Genomic DNA, 14828 nt, shown 5'->3' with positions numbered 1-14828 from the left:
GCACTTTGCTCCCTGTGGGTGCCAGCAGTGCTGTGGGAGACTCTTGCCAGGAGTGGTGCCTGGGTGTGAGAGAGGAACACACCAGGTGTAGAAGGCAAGAAAAGGGAAGGTCTCGTGGGAGGGGTTTTCACAGGCCTAGAAACCTGCTACGGGTAAGTGAGGATGGCCACAAGATGGTCTGACTTTCTGTCCCGTCTTTCTTCATCCTGCTCACGTTGAGGACTGATGCCCAGGAGGCCTTGACCTTTGACATCAATGAACAGTCAGTTGTCAGCCTGAGACACTGCTGTTTCCGGCCTCTACTCATGTATGTATTTATTTACAGGGGAAGCAGTCAGAATCCTAGATGGTAAGGGTGGGTTGGAGAAAGAGGTTCCCAGGCTTAGCTTGCAGTATTTGACCTAAGGAGATTGCACCATCTGAGTTTGGAAAGTCTTAGGAGACAAGCTTCTTGGCATTGGGCCTTTAAAGCTTTAAAAATTGTAGGAAATTCCCTGGTAAATCTGACTCCAGCCTTCTCCATCAGTCTTCATGCCCCCCCACCCCCTCCCGCCCGCCCCCAGCCCCTTCGTTGAGTACAGAAGACACAGGAAGAAAAGACCATCTGGCACAGCATGCCAGCTTTTTATTTGGTTGCTCTCAATCCTACCTTCCTGTTTGGATCACCCCTCCCCTCTGCTCATACTTCAGAAACCAATCAAGGTGTCTCCTGAACTCATTTATTCCCTTTGTTTCCACCGCCTTCTTGGGTAACTTTTTCCATATGCTTATATCCTTGCCTTACAACAGACTTTTTTTTTTTTTTTTTCATTTTTCATCCAAAATGGCCTGATTGGACTCTTAGGAAAAACCATTTACTCAAATATATGACCAAGTGCTTCTAAAAGCCTCAAAAAACTTTTACTTTTGATGACCAAGATATATAAATAAGAGGAAAAAATGCTGTGTTTAAAAATAACTGACTGGTGGGCAATGATGCCGAGTGGTATGAAATTAAAGAACACGTTACTGTTGGCATTGAACACCCCCCTCCAAGTGAAATTGTCTAGATTTGGAGCTGTGTGGTCTCTAATTATTATTATTATTATTTATTTATTTATTTATTTTTTTAATTTGGCATGTATGTATTATGTTGTCCCAGTTTGGCTTCAATGCCTTCACCATGCTGTCATTGGTACTCTTTACATCGCCTGTTGTGGACTAGTTTTCTTCAGCTGTTGCTAAAACTTACTAAAATGCCAGATGTCATGTTGGAAACACGAAACCTAAAAGATGGTCGTAAATCACAAAAACAAACCATAAAAAAAAATAATAAAATACGCCGAGTGCTGTGCTCTGGAGCTTCCCAGCTTTAAGTCTCCTTTTGTTCAGCGCCCCCCCCCCCCATGCCCCCCATCCAACCTCCCATCTTTTAGGGTGATGGGCGGGGAGTAGCTCTGAAGTTTCTCACCTAAGACTTGCTTGTTTATTTTGCAGATTCCGAGCAGAGCACCGGTTCAGACTCTGAGGTGCTCACTGAGCGGACTTCCTGCTCCTTTGACACTCACACTGACCTGGGCCCTGGTGCTGCAGGCCCTGTGCCTGCCACCATGTCTTCCATGGAAGAGATTCAGGTGGAGCTGCAATGTGCTGACCTATGGAAGCGGTTCCATGACATTGGAACTGAGATGATCATCACCAAAGCAGGCAGGTAAGGACAGGTTCCTTTGCACGACCAGCTTCCAGGAATGGAGAAAAAAACTAGGAGCCAGTACATTTTTCTTTCCCGTTATTTGTGGTAGGTAGCATTGGTGAAGCCAAAGCAACTTGTACTCACTTTTCTGCATGTGGACATCTTGGTAAAGTGATCTTGTGTTTACTGTGATTTTGCTCTTTTCCTCCGAGGGCCATTCCAACCTCTGAATCACCCCTAGGCTCACAAACATTTTCTGCCTACAAATGTATTTCAGCTCACACCAGAGATCCGTGGTACGTAAGGGCCAAACGGTAGATTTCCAAAGCAAGTATTATGTCACCATCCAATGTTTTCAAGAGAAAAAGTTTGCTCCCCAAACAACAGCTTGCATTTTCTAAGGCATTTAAAACAGCCAGATGTTTTTGTAAGATTTTTTTTGGTAAGAACTGGGCTTGGTACACGTCTGAGCCCTGCTTATTGATCCATGTGTTTTATTGTTGGCTTGAAATTATTACAGAACTTTAATGGTGACCCCGTGGAAACTTTTGCAAAACTATTTGTGTAGAATGATAGATGTTTTTATACAATTCTTTATTATTTTTTTAATGTTTATTTTTTGAGAGAGAGAGAGACATAGCATGAGCTGAGGAGGGGCAGAGAGAGAGAGACACAGAATCCGGAACATGCTCCAGGCTCTGAGCCATGAGCAGAGAGCCCGATGCAGGGCTTGAACTCACGAACCATGAGATTGTGACCTGAGCCGAAGTCAGACGCTCAACCAACTGAGCCACCCAGGCACCCCGAATGATATAAGTTTTTAAAATACAGTTTCTCTTAAAATAAGCACTTTTTATTAAGCTTATTCCTTCATTGGCATCTTTCAGTTTTTCATAGTTAGGTATCTGTTTTGTGCTGGATACTCAACATGTATTATGTTATTTAGACACATTATAATCCCATACATGGATGGGGATTAAAAGGCTTAAAGAAGTTAATTAACTTGACTAAGGTCACACGGGTAGTAAAGGGCGGCTCCAGAATTCCACATAAATCTGTCTGGTTCTAAAAACAATGTTCTTAACTATTTATAATTCTGCACTGTTAAGAAATGGTTGTAATTTTTGCCCCTTGGATTAAAACAAAATGATTTAAATAAAAATAAATTTAGACTAAGTTTTTGAGTATATAGGAATAGTTAATTAAAGTTAAAACAGTTATGCTGCTTTCATATTTTCAAAGCCAGTCTACATAGTCTCACATCCTGGGGACCAAAAAGAGCCACCCAGCTGATCATAAGCTGTCATGCGAACATCGACATTTAAAGTAAAAGCATATTTGAATGCATATAGAGAAACCTTCCAATTCAACAAGACACCACAAAAACATGAAGTCAAACTGAACCTTAAGTCTTGTTCATTTTGTTTCTCCTTTAGAAGCTTCTTCCTTCTTGGGGCGCCTGGGTGGCTCAGTCGGTTGAGTGTCCGACTTCAGCTCAGGTCATGATCTCACGGTCTGTGAGTTCGAGCCCTGCATCGGGCTCTGTGCTGACTGCTCAGAGCCTGGAGCCTGTTTCAGATTCTGTGTCTCCCCCTCTCTGCCCCGTCCCCGCCATGCTCTGTCTCTCTCTGTCTCTCAAAAATGAATAAGCGTTAAAAAAAAAAAATTAAAAAAGAAGCTTCTTCCTTCTCTAAGTTTTAGTAGTGAACAAAACCATTAAAAAGCACTTTAGGAGAACACCTATGAAGGGAAATTATTTTCAATACCATCTCTTGTCAGTTGGCTTTCAGTCTACTTCTGTTCTACATTTTGAGATGTTATGGCTTAGAAAGAAACAGAGCAATTCAAGGAAAAAGTTTTTATTCTTCTTTTTTAAAAAAAGTTTATTTTGAAAGGGAGATAGCAATAGAGAGAGAGATACAGAGAGAGAAAATGTGCAAGTGGGGGAGGGGCAGAGAGAGAGAGAGAGAGAGGGAGAGAGAATCCCAAGCAGGCTCTGCAATGATGAGGGGCTCAAACTCACAAATTGTGAGATCATGACCTGAGCCAAAATCAAGACTCAGACCCTTAACCAACTGAACCACCCAGGTGCCCCTTTATTCTTCTTAGTTTTTGGCAAGGGGGTTGGTTTGGATAGAAGGGAAAATATTACATTTTTTTGTTTGTTTAAAAGATTTTCCAGTTTTATTTGAGGTTTTCACTTACTACCGTTGAGTATGTGTCTTCCAGTCATTTTTGTCTCTGATATCATTCCCTTGTTTTTTGCACTTCAGTGAATTCAGTTTACCCCGACACCTTTTTCACAGCTCTCCTGTGACCTCATTTCATGATTTGTACTGCAGTGTTTTCTTTCCCACATCTCTGCCTTCACAAATTCACTTGATACCTGGATGCACCCAGATATTCCCAGTACATACATATACAGTTTGTTCTTTAGTCATATCCCTTTGTTTAGGTTTAGAAATGTTATTCATTGCTTCTGTAGTGGGTTGCCTCAGCCTTTGCTATTGCTACATGTAACTCTGCTCAAGTAATTCTGGAACAACTCGGAAACAGACAAATAAAGCTTTCTCTCTAGCTTTCTCTCTGTGAATTTTCTTCACTTTGTCCCCTTTCCTCAAGTCAGTTTCTTCCTTTTCACTCCATTTTCCTTCCTTTGTAGTGTCCCTTTCAATGTTAATCTCAGTTTCCATTTTCTTAGTTACATTCGTTTTGTATGACTCTCTGTTCTTTTTCATACTCAGAAGATCTTAGTCACCATCTACTTCTTCTGACACCTTAAACTGTAATCCTGTTGATTCAGAGCTACTGCAGTCTACAGAGCCCTCAATCTTTGAATGTACCAATGGAATCTGTATAATCAGCACCATGGACAGAGGTTCTTGTAGGGATTAATGGGTTTGGAAGACACAAGAATTGGCCTAAACGTACCCATAAAATTAAAACCAAACACATATCATTTTCTGAACATGAAAGATTAATGTTTCCCTAGGGTGTTATGACTTCACTTGATATTCTGTGCTAAAATACCGGCAAAAGAAAAAGCAACTTTTGGTATGTTTTTAGGAAGAGAATTCACATGTTGTCATAGAATTTTAAACCTAGAGGATACCTTAGAGACTAGATAGTCCCTTTTCTTTGTTTTATAGGTAATAAGGTTAAATAACTTCTCCAAATTCATTCATTTTAGAACTTGAGTATTTATTGGTAAAGGATGGGTAGCTTCTCCACTCAAGGTCATATAAATGTTCCAGACAAAACAGGTATTGAATTTAAGACCATCTAACCCTTTTTCTTGAAGTCATGAAGAAAAACATTCATCTTTTGCAACGTAAGCCTCTCTAGATGACTTAGAGGAACCACATTTTCTTACCTCAGATAACAAGTGAGAGGACTTTTCTTTCCATCCCTGGCAAGGTACTCTCCAACCATTTATAAATACAAGGCAGCCATAAGTCATTGTTATTAAGAAGGGAATTAATTGTTTAGATTGAAATGTATCAGGGCACCCGGGAGGCTCAGTCAGTTGGGTGTCCGACTTCGGTTCAGGTCATGATCTTGCAGTCCCTGGGTTCGAGCCCCACGTCGGACTCTGTGTTGACAGCTCAGAGCCTGAAGCCTGCTTCAGATTCTGTGTCTCCCCCTTCTCTGCCCCTCCCATGCTCATGCTCTGTCTCTTTCTGTCTCTCAATAATAAATAAATGTTAAAAAAATAAATTTAAATGTATAGATCAAGGTTCCCAAATTTTGGAAAAGAATTAATGTGTATCAAAGTGCCTAACCTATAGTGAATCCTGGATTTAGTTATTATGAGAAGTTCACCATTGAATTTCATTAGCTGACTGTAAGACTAAAATATAAGGCTTTCTAATTAAACTTGTGAGCTAGAGGGAGAAAATCTAGGATGATATACCAATAGAAGCTTCTGAAAAGTTATAAAGTAGGAAAGAAGGAATGGTTATACATTATTCTTTGCAACTATTTACAAATTAGCCATCATCCCTATTGAAGGTCTATGGTCCCCCTTGTCCTCAAATATGATTATGATGTCACTGACCTATTACCAGAGAACATTTGCTTTTTGAGTTGCTTCTGGTGGGCAGTGCAGTGTGTGACTAGCACAGAAGGCCCCTCATGTAAACAACTAGGGCACATATGCAAGATGGCTGTCTGGGGTCAGGGTATGGTCTATGGCCGTGAAATGGAGCAAAGCCAATTAGGCTGTATGTGGATCAAGCCTGTGACCTTGACCTCATTAGCACCGTGCTCTGCCCAGCTAAACTAACTGGCCCCAGATGGTTAAGCTTAGTGCAGCATTTTGTGTACAAGTATCCTAGAGCACAGTCAGGCAATGCAAAGTTTTGAACTGAGCACTTTTTATGTCTGACTCCTAAATGAATGACATACAAAAGAGCTTGATGTTTTCCTTCTTTCTTATGGTTAAAGAAGAATGGAGAATTTTATTCTAGACCCCTTGAAACTCAATACTCTTCTGGGTTGCTCCCTCTCCTCCTCTTCAATTATGAGAGTAGTTGTAAAGTGCCATATCCTGACCTTGCTTGCTTTGGCAAGTTTAACAAGCCATTGTGGTAGAAACAAGGTATTGCCCAGAGGCCACTAGAATTCATTTGGTATTTGCTCCCTATTCCACAGGGTCCTCTCTCTGACACACATGTTGACAGCCTGAGAACTTGCAGAAATTTTTCTACAGTTTTATGCCTTAAAAAAAACCCCAACTTTGTTGGCCCTTTGTTTAGGGATTGGTAGCCTCTTCTATTTTACTTATTTTCTCAAAAGATTACTTTTAAATAGACTCAGTCAATCAAAAACTATTTCATGATCACCTACAATCAACTGTGATAAGCTACTTGACTAGTAAGAGCGTAAGTTATTCAAGTACATTAAGTGTAAGAGTGTATTTTCAAGGATGTTATAGTCTAATAAGAAATACATGTGTGGATGCACACACATTGTCTGTCTATCTATCTATCTATCTATCTATCTATCTATCTATCTATCTATCTATATGTATCTTTCTGTCTAATCACTTTAAAGATGAACTAATAATATAAATCAAGGTAGGTATGAGCATTTGGAGTGTATGAATCATCAAATAGTTCAATTTAAGTTAAGAAGACGTACTATTTCAGCAGTGAATCCTCAGCATATTTTATAGCAATGATTTCCAAAGTGTGAAAAAGCAGCCAACTTTGAGGATTAGAAGAATTGGACTTTGGTGTGCTTAGAGTTCGAAATAAGAAGAGACTGTCTAAGCTTTTATTCCTGCTACTTCTCCCGCTCTGATTATTGAGCTTACTGTCTATTCCCCTTCATAGGAGGATGTTTCCTGCCATGAGAGTAAAAATCACTGGCCTGGACCCACACCAGCAATACTACATAGCAATGGACATTGTGCCTGTGGACAATAAAAGATACAGGTAATGATGACTCTGGGGTGTGGAACTGTGGACATCACCAGCATTCCAAGACAGTTCTTTAAACTCATTAGGTGAAGCATTTTAACAGTGCACTGTACTATGCACTAAACAGGGAACAAGGATGGCAGATATGCCCATAACCCATAGCAGAGCACCAGGCGGGAAGTAGTCACAAGTGCTTAGAAATCAGGACTTAGTAACGGGTTAGAGTGGAATCCTCCCTTGTCTCTGGAAAGAGTGAGCTTGTATAGTGTCTGCAAGGGTTGCAGAAATCAAATGGATGTTAAGTCTAAAATGAAGTCAGTTAAACATTGAAAGTGATTAACATATTGAATGATTTGGTTTATGGAATGCTAAATGAGTTGAGATGATTTATTTTGGAGAGGTGGAGGAGAAGTGGACCAGTGTAGTATATTCAATCATATAGCTGATGGCTTGCCCTGTGGATGAGGGAGGGCAACAAGAGGAGGACTGGGTAAGATTTCAAGAATAACTTTTAGTTAGGTGAATTATTGTTTATCAAACTGTGTTGTGAGTGAGTTTGTTAAATAGCTTTCCTTCAGAGTCATTAAAGACCAATACAATGTGTTTGTCTCTTGGATGGCTTACATGTATTTATTTATTTATTTATTTATTTATTTATTTATTTATTTGTTTATTATGTAGTTCTTATTTAAAACAAGCTGTGGCATAATCAATCTCTTGAGATTTCAATCAAATCAGTGAATCATGACTCATTTTCAAAATATTTGAGTACTTGGCTTTAAATCCAAGAATTAGGAGGCAAGAGATGAATGAAGGGGGAAGACCAGGACTAGTATGGTAGAGGGAGAGAGCTGGCTAAGAGAGAAGTGATCTAGATACAGGACTCAGGACAGGAGATGCTTCTGATCTGTTTCAGAGGATCATGGGAGTTGTGATTTGGATTGAGTGTCTCTGTTTGCTAGGGTCCAGGTCCCGCATGGTCCTTTATAAGTGAAAAGCAGGGAAGTGTCACATCCACGGAGAACTCTCTTCAGAACTATATATAGGGCAATTGGCAAATTCTGGAAAACTGACCTCCTTTGCTACCAACATCTCTTACTTTCAGTGGCTTTGTGGGAAAATAACATGGAGGATGATGACATTCCAAACTGGGTTCATCAAAGAAACCCTAAAACTCTATCTGGGAAGACTTGGTGGTGTTTCTGGGAATGGTTGCACTAAGACAGAGACCCTCTATTTTCATAGAAATGCCTCCAAATTCTGATTCTCAGCAAAGAAATGGTTAACAAGTGAGAGGCTCGGAAGGTCTCTGCACATGGCTGTGTTTTATAGGACAATATGGAAGATGTTTTTAATAAGGAACCAAATCCTGAACAAGTGGCCAACGGATTATATGGTTTGCATTTGAAAGGTGAAAGGTTGCAGTAAAATACCTTTTCCATAGCTAGACACGTGGGTTCAGGATGCCTGTGTGCACACAGGGGTGCAAGGCAAGGAGAGGGAGAAGAAAGGAAAAGGACTGTGAGAATGTTTTCCTTGTGAGGGCTGCAGCTTTGATCATTAACCACAACACTTTGCTGCCCTCCCCCACCCCACCTCATTCTCCATTTTCGTCTCTGTCTGATTGTCCCTGCTTATCTGCCCTTCTCTTTTTCTCCTTGTATTCTCTCTTTAATCCCTACTGTTTCCATCTTGTCATCTCTCTGTCCCTCCCCTCTCCTGTCTCTACTGGCGTCCTGGGCTTCTCTTCCCTCTGTATCTCTCTCTGATTTCTCCTCTCTCCCTCTCTGCCTCAGATATGTGTACCACAGCTCCAAGTGGATGGTGGCTGGCAATGCGGACTCCCCTGTGCCCCCAAGAGTTTATATACACCCTGATTCTCTAGCTTCTGGAGACACTTGGATGAGACAGGTGGTCAGTTTCGACAAACTCAAGCTGACCAACAATGAATTGGATGATCAAGGACATGTGAGTCAAAGAATCCCATCCATCTCCCTCTTCCTCCCTTTTGGCTCTAAAGCTGACTAGCCCCAGGCTTTTCCAAATGTGTAAAATAAGAATCTCTATGCCACTTTGAGTCATTTTAAGTGAGTAATCCTAAAAGTTCTTTTTTCCTCCTGCGAAATTTCATTTATTACAAATCTAACATTTAGCAAATGTCTGCTGTGCATCAGGTTGTGTTTACCAGACCCCGTTCTCATGCTCCAGGGACCCATAGTCTAATCAAGGGAGAGGTTAAAGACAGAAGCACAGGACGTGTTTTAAAATGGTGAAAGAAATCACACCATTCAGTGGAATAACTCACAGGGCAATAAACTCAGAGAAACAATTAAGGTGACAGTTTGGGTGGATTTGCCAAGTAATTTATGCATTTTTAAGAGAAGAATAAGTCTTAAGACTTTCCAGGTATAATTAGGGCACTTGATGTTGTTAATTTATCTTTATAACTTCCACTGGATGCCAAGATCCATACTGAGTGCTGCAGGAAGATCAAAGAAGGAAAACCATGGCTCCCATCTTTACGGAAATGACGATATTCTGAGGAATACCATTCACTCTCACAGGACATAAGGAATGTCCATAAATTTAGTAACAAGGTACAAATAATAGCTGATAGAATTTAAAGACAACACGAGCCCATGATGAACATTTGAAGCAGGAAGGAGCAGCTGTCACATAGCAGAGGGTCTGAGATCTTTTAGCAGAGTGTTGTCTTCTGGGATTGGGACAGTTGTTCAGTATGGCCGGTTAAAGCAAGTGTACTACATCACCACCTGTGACTGGGGTACTCTGCTGTATGGTTCCGTGCAGTGCTATCCAATCACTTAGTCCTTCCTGCCGCGGGCAAGAACACTGACTTCCGGTTTCCTGTACATCCCAGTCCCAGTCTCTGTTCTTCCTGTGATGCTTCTGTCCTGCGATTGTATTTGTCTGCGAGTTCGAAACGCTCTTTGAGTCTAGCATAATGCTGCCCCTTCTCATTTCAGATCATTCTGCACTCTATGCACAAATACCAGCCTCGAGTTCACGTGATCCGCAAGGATTTCAGCAGTGACCTGTCGCCCACCAAACCTGTCCCTGTTGGGGATGGAGTGAAAACATTCAACTTTCCTGAGACCGTGTTCACCACAGTCACAGCCTACCAGAACCAGCAGGTAAGAGGCTGCCTTTGAGAGTCTCTTGCTGCATCAGCTTTTAAAGGAGCTTATTCATGCTCTTGGTAAGAAATAGTCCTTCTACGTGATACTGAAGAGCCGGAATGAGCGATGCCAGGCTTGCTCTGCAAACACCATGCTGGTGATGACAAGCCGTGATGCCTGGTAGCAGCTGGTATAGTCTAGATTTAGATCAAAGACAAAATCTTTGACCAGGAGGACCGAATCTCCTCAGTCATTTTCAACCTGTACTTGGACCTGTGTTCATGATCTCCCCTGCATTCTCGCAAATGTTCTTCATCATTTGCAAGTACCAAGGTTTGATTCATTCCTTCCCTCTTCTCTGCAACTTTCTGTGTATCCCTGCATCGGCTACATCAAAGTCATCAAGCCTCTCCAGCTCCACTGAAGACCCAACTGCTTTCATTTACACTATCAGACTAAATTTACCTCTGTGTGATCACCAGCCACACCCTAACATCTGTGTTTTGATGTCAGCAATATGTTTCTTCATTCCATAAATATTCTAGAACTTACAATATTGCACGTTTAGTAGGGAGATCGAGCAGGTGAAGACTTATTTCTCCACGAGGAAAGAAAAGTTTGAGTTGAGTGAAAGACACGTAAATACACAAGGATAAAACAGTGGAATTGAAGGACAGAGACGTGGAGAGGGTGCTTTTGGGTTTGGGGAATGAGGGATGTTTTCCCGGAGGAGTCGATGCTTTCTCTGATGTTGAGACGTGCATAAAAATTGGCCAGACTAATGGGGGAAGTATGTGGGGATGGGGCATAGGGAGAGGGGGAGAGACGGTGAGTCTGCAATCGTTGTGGGCATTCTAGACAATGTTCTTGTTTTGAGGAGGGTGGCTCGATGGATCTACAAGTGATCTCACTTTATGCAATTCCCGACAGTTGCATGTGAATTTTGTTTTTGTAAATTAGAGTGTATTTCATCTTTTGACAATTTGTCTCCTCAATAGGATCCTGCAGTGACTCCCTTTCTGAAAATAAGAGTTTTCACTTGTTTATTTTAATATGCCTGCATATTTTTATTTTGGGCCTACTTGGAGCAAAATGAACTTTCTACCACAACACTCAATACCTTTCGTACTTGGATACTATGCTTAGTGCTCTAAGAAAGAAATAGAGGAAAAATAATCATTTACTAAATATTATTGAGTGCTTACTGTGTGTCAGGCAAGTGAAAGTGATATAATCTTTGGCTCATAGAGAAAGAATATTTTAATCTTTCTTTTTTTTGTTGTTGTTGTTGTTGTTGTTGTTGTTTTTTTTTATTTTTGGGACAGAGAGAGACAGAGCATGAACGGGGGAGGGGCAGAGAGAGAGGGAGACACAGAATCAGAAACAGGCTCCAGGCTCCGAGCCATCAGCCCAGAGCCTGACGCGGGGCTCGAACTCACGGACCATGAGATCGTGACCTGGCTGAAGTCGGACGCTTAACTGACTGCGCCACCCAGGCGCCCCTATTTTAATCTTTCATAGCGCATTTGGATAAGACTTTTTAGATGTTCTTTGCCTCCAGAGGCATTTGATATACAACAACCCCTTAGTCTGGTAGACAAGTACTGTCTGCTTGCTGGGCTTTCTCAGCAGCTGTAAAGCATTCCCAACTTCAGATTTTCCTGGTGGATGCTACATTTGATCTAAAGTAGAGGAAGAGTTTTAGTTTGCTTTGGGTGCTACTTAAAAACTATTGAACCCTCTCAAACTCCTTAGATAGTAAAAGAGCAGAGGCCATCGAGGGTCCTTACAGGAAACTTTCATAATCAGAAAAATTTTTGCAAACTCTGAAACAAGATAGAGCATCAATATAGACATGCCCGTTGCAGCGACTGGGACCTTGGGATTAACTGTGGTTCAGGAGAGGGGGAGCACGAGTCTAAGTTATTTGAGTCACTGATTGGACTTTTTTCCAAAACACTCACCCACCATCTTAATCATTAGTTTCTCATGAAGGTAGAGATTGTGGCAACAAATACTACAACTTCAGAATTTAGTGTGTGCAGCAAACTAGGACACTGGCGAATGAACGTTCTACTGCCTCGCCGAGATCGGTTGTAGAGGCTAATAGGGTCAGTACTGTGACCCAAGCTGAAATTAGAAAGCCACAACTCACTGTGACAATAAAAGAAGAGCTAACAGGGAAATCTGAAATCCCTTGCACTTTTCTACCTTCTTTCATAGACAGCGTTCCCGTGTCTGAGTACATTCTACTTGTATAAATATTTTGTCTTTTTCTGGACCGGGGTGGGGGGGCAGTGGTGGTTTGCTGGGGGCAGGACGCCATGATTAACTTCATGGCATTCAGTGGCAGACATACCTGGCTTGATTTCTGACCTTTCCACTGACAAACTGACAAACTTGAACAAGGTTCTTAACCCCTTTCACTCGTGTTTCCTGGTCTGAAAATGTCCTGGCCTCATCGAGTTAGTGACGAGGACTCGATGAGGGAACACGCGTCAAGTTGCTGACGCAAACCTGGCATCTGATTCATAGCAGTCAGCCTGAATTGGTAAACAGCTGGGTCTGCACAGGCATGAAGGGGAGTGGCGAGTAGAGGCAATTTTACAGAATAGATTGCTCGTTAAGGAGAAAGTGAATCGTTGGGAGTTGGAGGACGTGCATTGGCTCTTGAAGGGATTATAACCAATAGGCAACTACTTTGATCTTTCTGTTCTCAAGTCACGTTGGTGAATTCATGATGTGCTGACATTCAAAATAGATGAGTCACACATACTCAATTCTGTGCAGTTTGAAATCAAGATAACAGCTTTTGCCTGTTTAACAAGTCTCACATCAACAGGCACGATTATTTAACATTCCCTTTGGCTGTGTAGATATGATTTCATATAACACAGTGTCTCCTAATAAAGCAAACTAACCTCAGGTCTCTCCCCCAGGCATCTTGGGGTCTGCATCCTGTTACCTAGCAATAATTTTCAGACTTGTCATGGAGATGCCGGGTAGTATAAACTATTCTCTTTTGTGAGCTATATCACCTACTACTGTTTTTATCTCCCTCAACTTTCTTGAATGGGAACGATTAATATTTTATGGCAAAAGTATTTACCTCATGTATTTCTTTTTAAGGGAATGGTTAGGAGGCCTGTGAGAGAGGAAAGAGGAAAAGTCAGTGGGCAGGGGGTGGGTGGGGGGTCCTCACTGTTCTCAGGAACTCAGTGAAGGAAGGACAATGGAAGGAATGGAATTGAAGTGAAATGTTATTCAGTCAGTCAGATTCAGGCAGTGTCCTTTCCTGGATAGGGAAGGACAGCAGTGGGCTAGGCATTTAGAGACTTGGGTTTTTGTCCTAAGTGTCCCACTAGCTATTTGTGTCACTCTGAGCAAGGTATTCTCTTTCTGGGCTTCGATTTCTTCTTCAGGAAAACGAGCAATTGGCCTGTGTTTTCTAAGTTCTCTGTTAGCTCTGAAATCGTAATTTCTTCCTCTTTTTTTTCTGCATGATTTTTAATGAGGGTTGGAAACAATTTCTTGTTTTCAAGCAGAGGCAGTCAACACACACAAGTATTAAAAATTATTAGAATGTTCATGTCTGTCAACTATTTAGTAACCTCCACAACGGTCTAGACCAACAGAGTTGTAGCAAGTCCACACTTGAAAGGCGGGAACTTGGTGTTTTGTTGCTGGTCAGCAAAATATTCCAAGCGATACTGTTCATTGTCACTCCTCCTAGCCCTCTCCTTTGTTAAGGTCTATCTCCTCTTGGCTTCTATCTCGTCAGCCAGACCAGCTGGACACCTGACTCTCCACACGTCCGATCTGCCATTACGCTGTGTTGCTTCTACTAGTGGAATATCTTCTACTTTCTACTCTCATTGCTTGTGCCCTCGTTCTGGACCTGCCCTCCCTCCAGCTTAGGCTGTGGTGACAGCTTCCAGCTGAGTCACCTGGACTGCACGCTTAATGTCTCATGAGCCATCACGTATATTCGCTGAGGGATGGATCTTCCTAGAGCACAGCTCTGATTGCATCCTTTCTCTGTCACTAATTGTCTATGACTCCCCAGCGCCTAAGGGAGTAAAGCCCGAGATCCCAAGTCTTCCTATTAAGGTCCTCTGTAGCTAGTTACCAGCTACATTTCTGGGGTCACTTTCCGCTCGTCTTCGTCATGCATCCACAAGAGTTCAGCGATCTGGTTTGAGTTTTACCATGGTTTGCGCTTTGTAGCCGCCCTGCTTTTGCTCGTGCTGTTGTCTTTCCAGGAATGACCTCTCCGTTCCTCTTTATCTGTCTAGATTCCTTCCACTCTTCAAGTTCGGTACAGATATAAACCCTCCTAACATTCCCTCTTACAACATCCCTTACATTTTTCAGCTGCAGGTGAGCTCTCCTTCATCGAACTGTTAGTGTGCTGTCCCTCTCTCATGACCCCATCACCAGGTCAGGGGTGAAAAGACTCAGGTTCTAGACCCAGCTCTGTAGCTGAAGGATTGTACTGCCTGTGACAAATCACTCCACCTCAGAATTCTCGTTTGGGAGTTGATGGTTTGCTCTGAATCAGTGCTTCTCAGCCACCAGTCTATGGAGAAATTT

The 14828-nt window shown here is 41.9% G+C and overlaps 1 protein-coding gene across 2 annotated transcripts in view; it reads left to right on the top strand.

The window, feature by feature from the left end:
- Positions 1–14828, top strand: part of TBX15 (T-box transcription factor 15) — a 105047-nt gene that overhangs the window by 56735 nt on the left and 33484 nt on the right. For both annotated transcript variants that reach the window (XM_025912208.2, XM_086717948.1), the window contains exons 2-5: positions 1477–1690; positions 7009–7110; positions 8892–9063; positions 10083–10250. In XM_025912208.2, the coding sequence (XP_025767993.2) occupies positions 1477–1690; positions 7009–7110; positions 8892–9063; positions 10083–10250 (656 nt within the window). The remainder of the gene's footprint in view (positions 1–1476; positions 1691–7008; positions 7111–8891; positions 9064–10082; positions 10251–14828) is intronic.

The sequence above is a fragment of the Puma concolor genome, chromosome C1, assembly GCF_028749965.1.
Source record: "Puma concolor isolate L17-30 chromosome C1, mPumCon1.1.hap2, whole genome shotgun sequence".
Taxonomy (NCBI): Eukaryota; Metazoa; Chordata; class Mammalia; order Carnivora; family Felidae; genus Puma; species Puma concolor.
The sequence above is the reverse complement of the archived record's forward strand: the minus strand, read 5'-3'. Positions and strand labels throughout refer to the sequence as shown.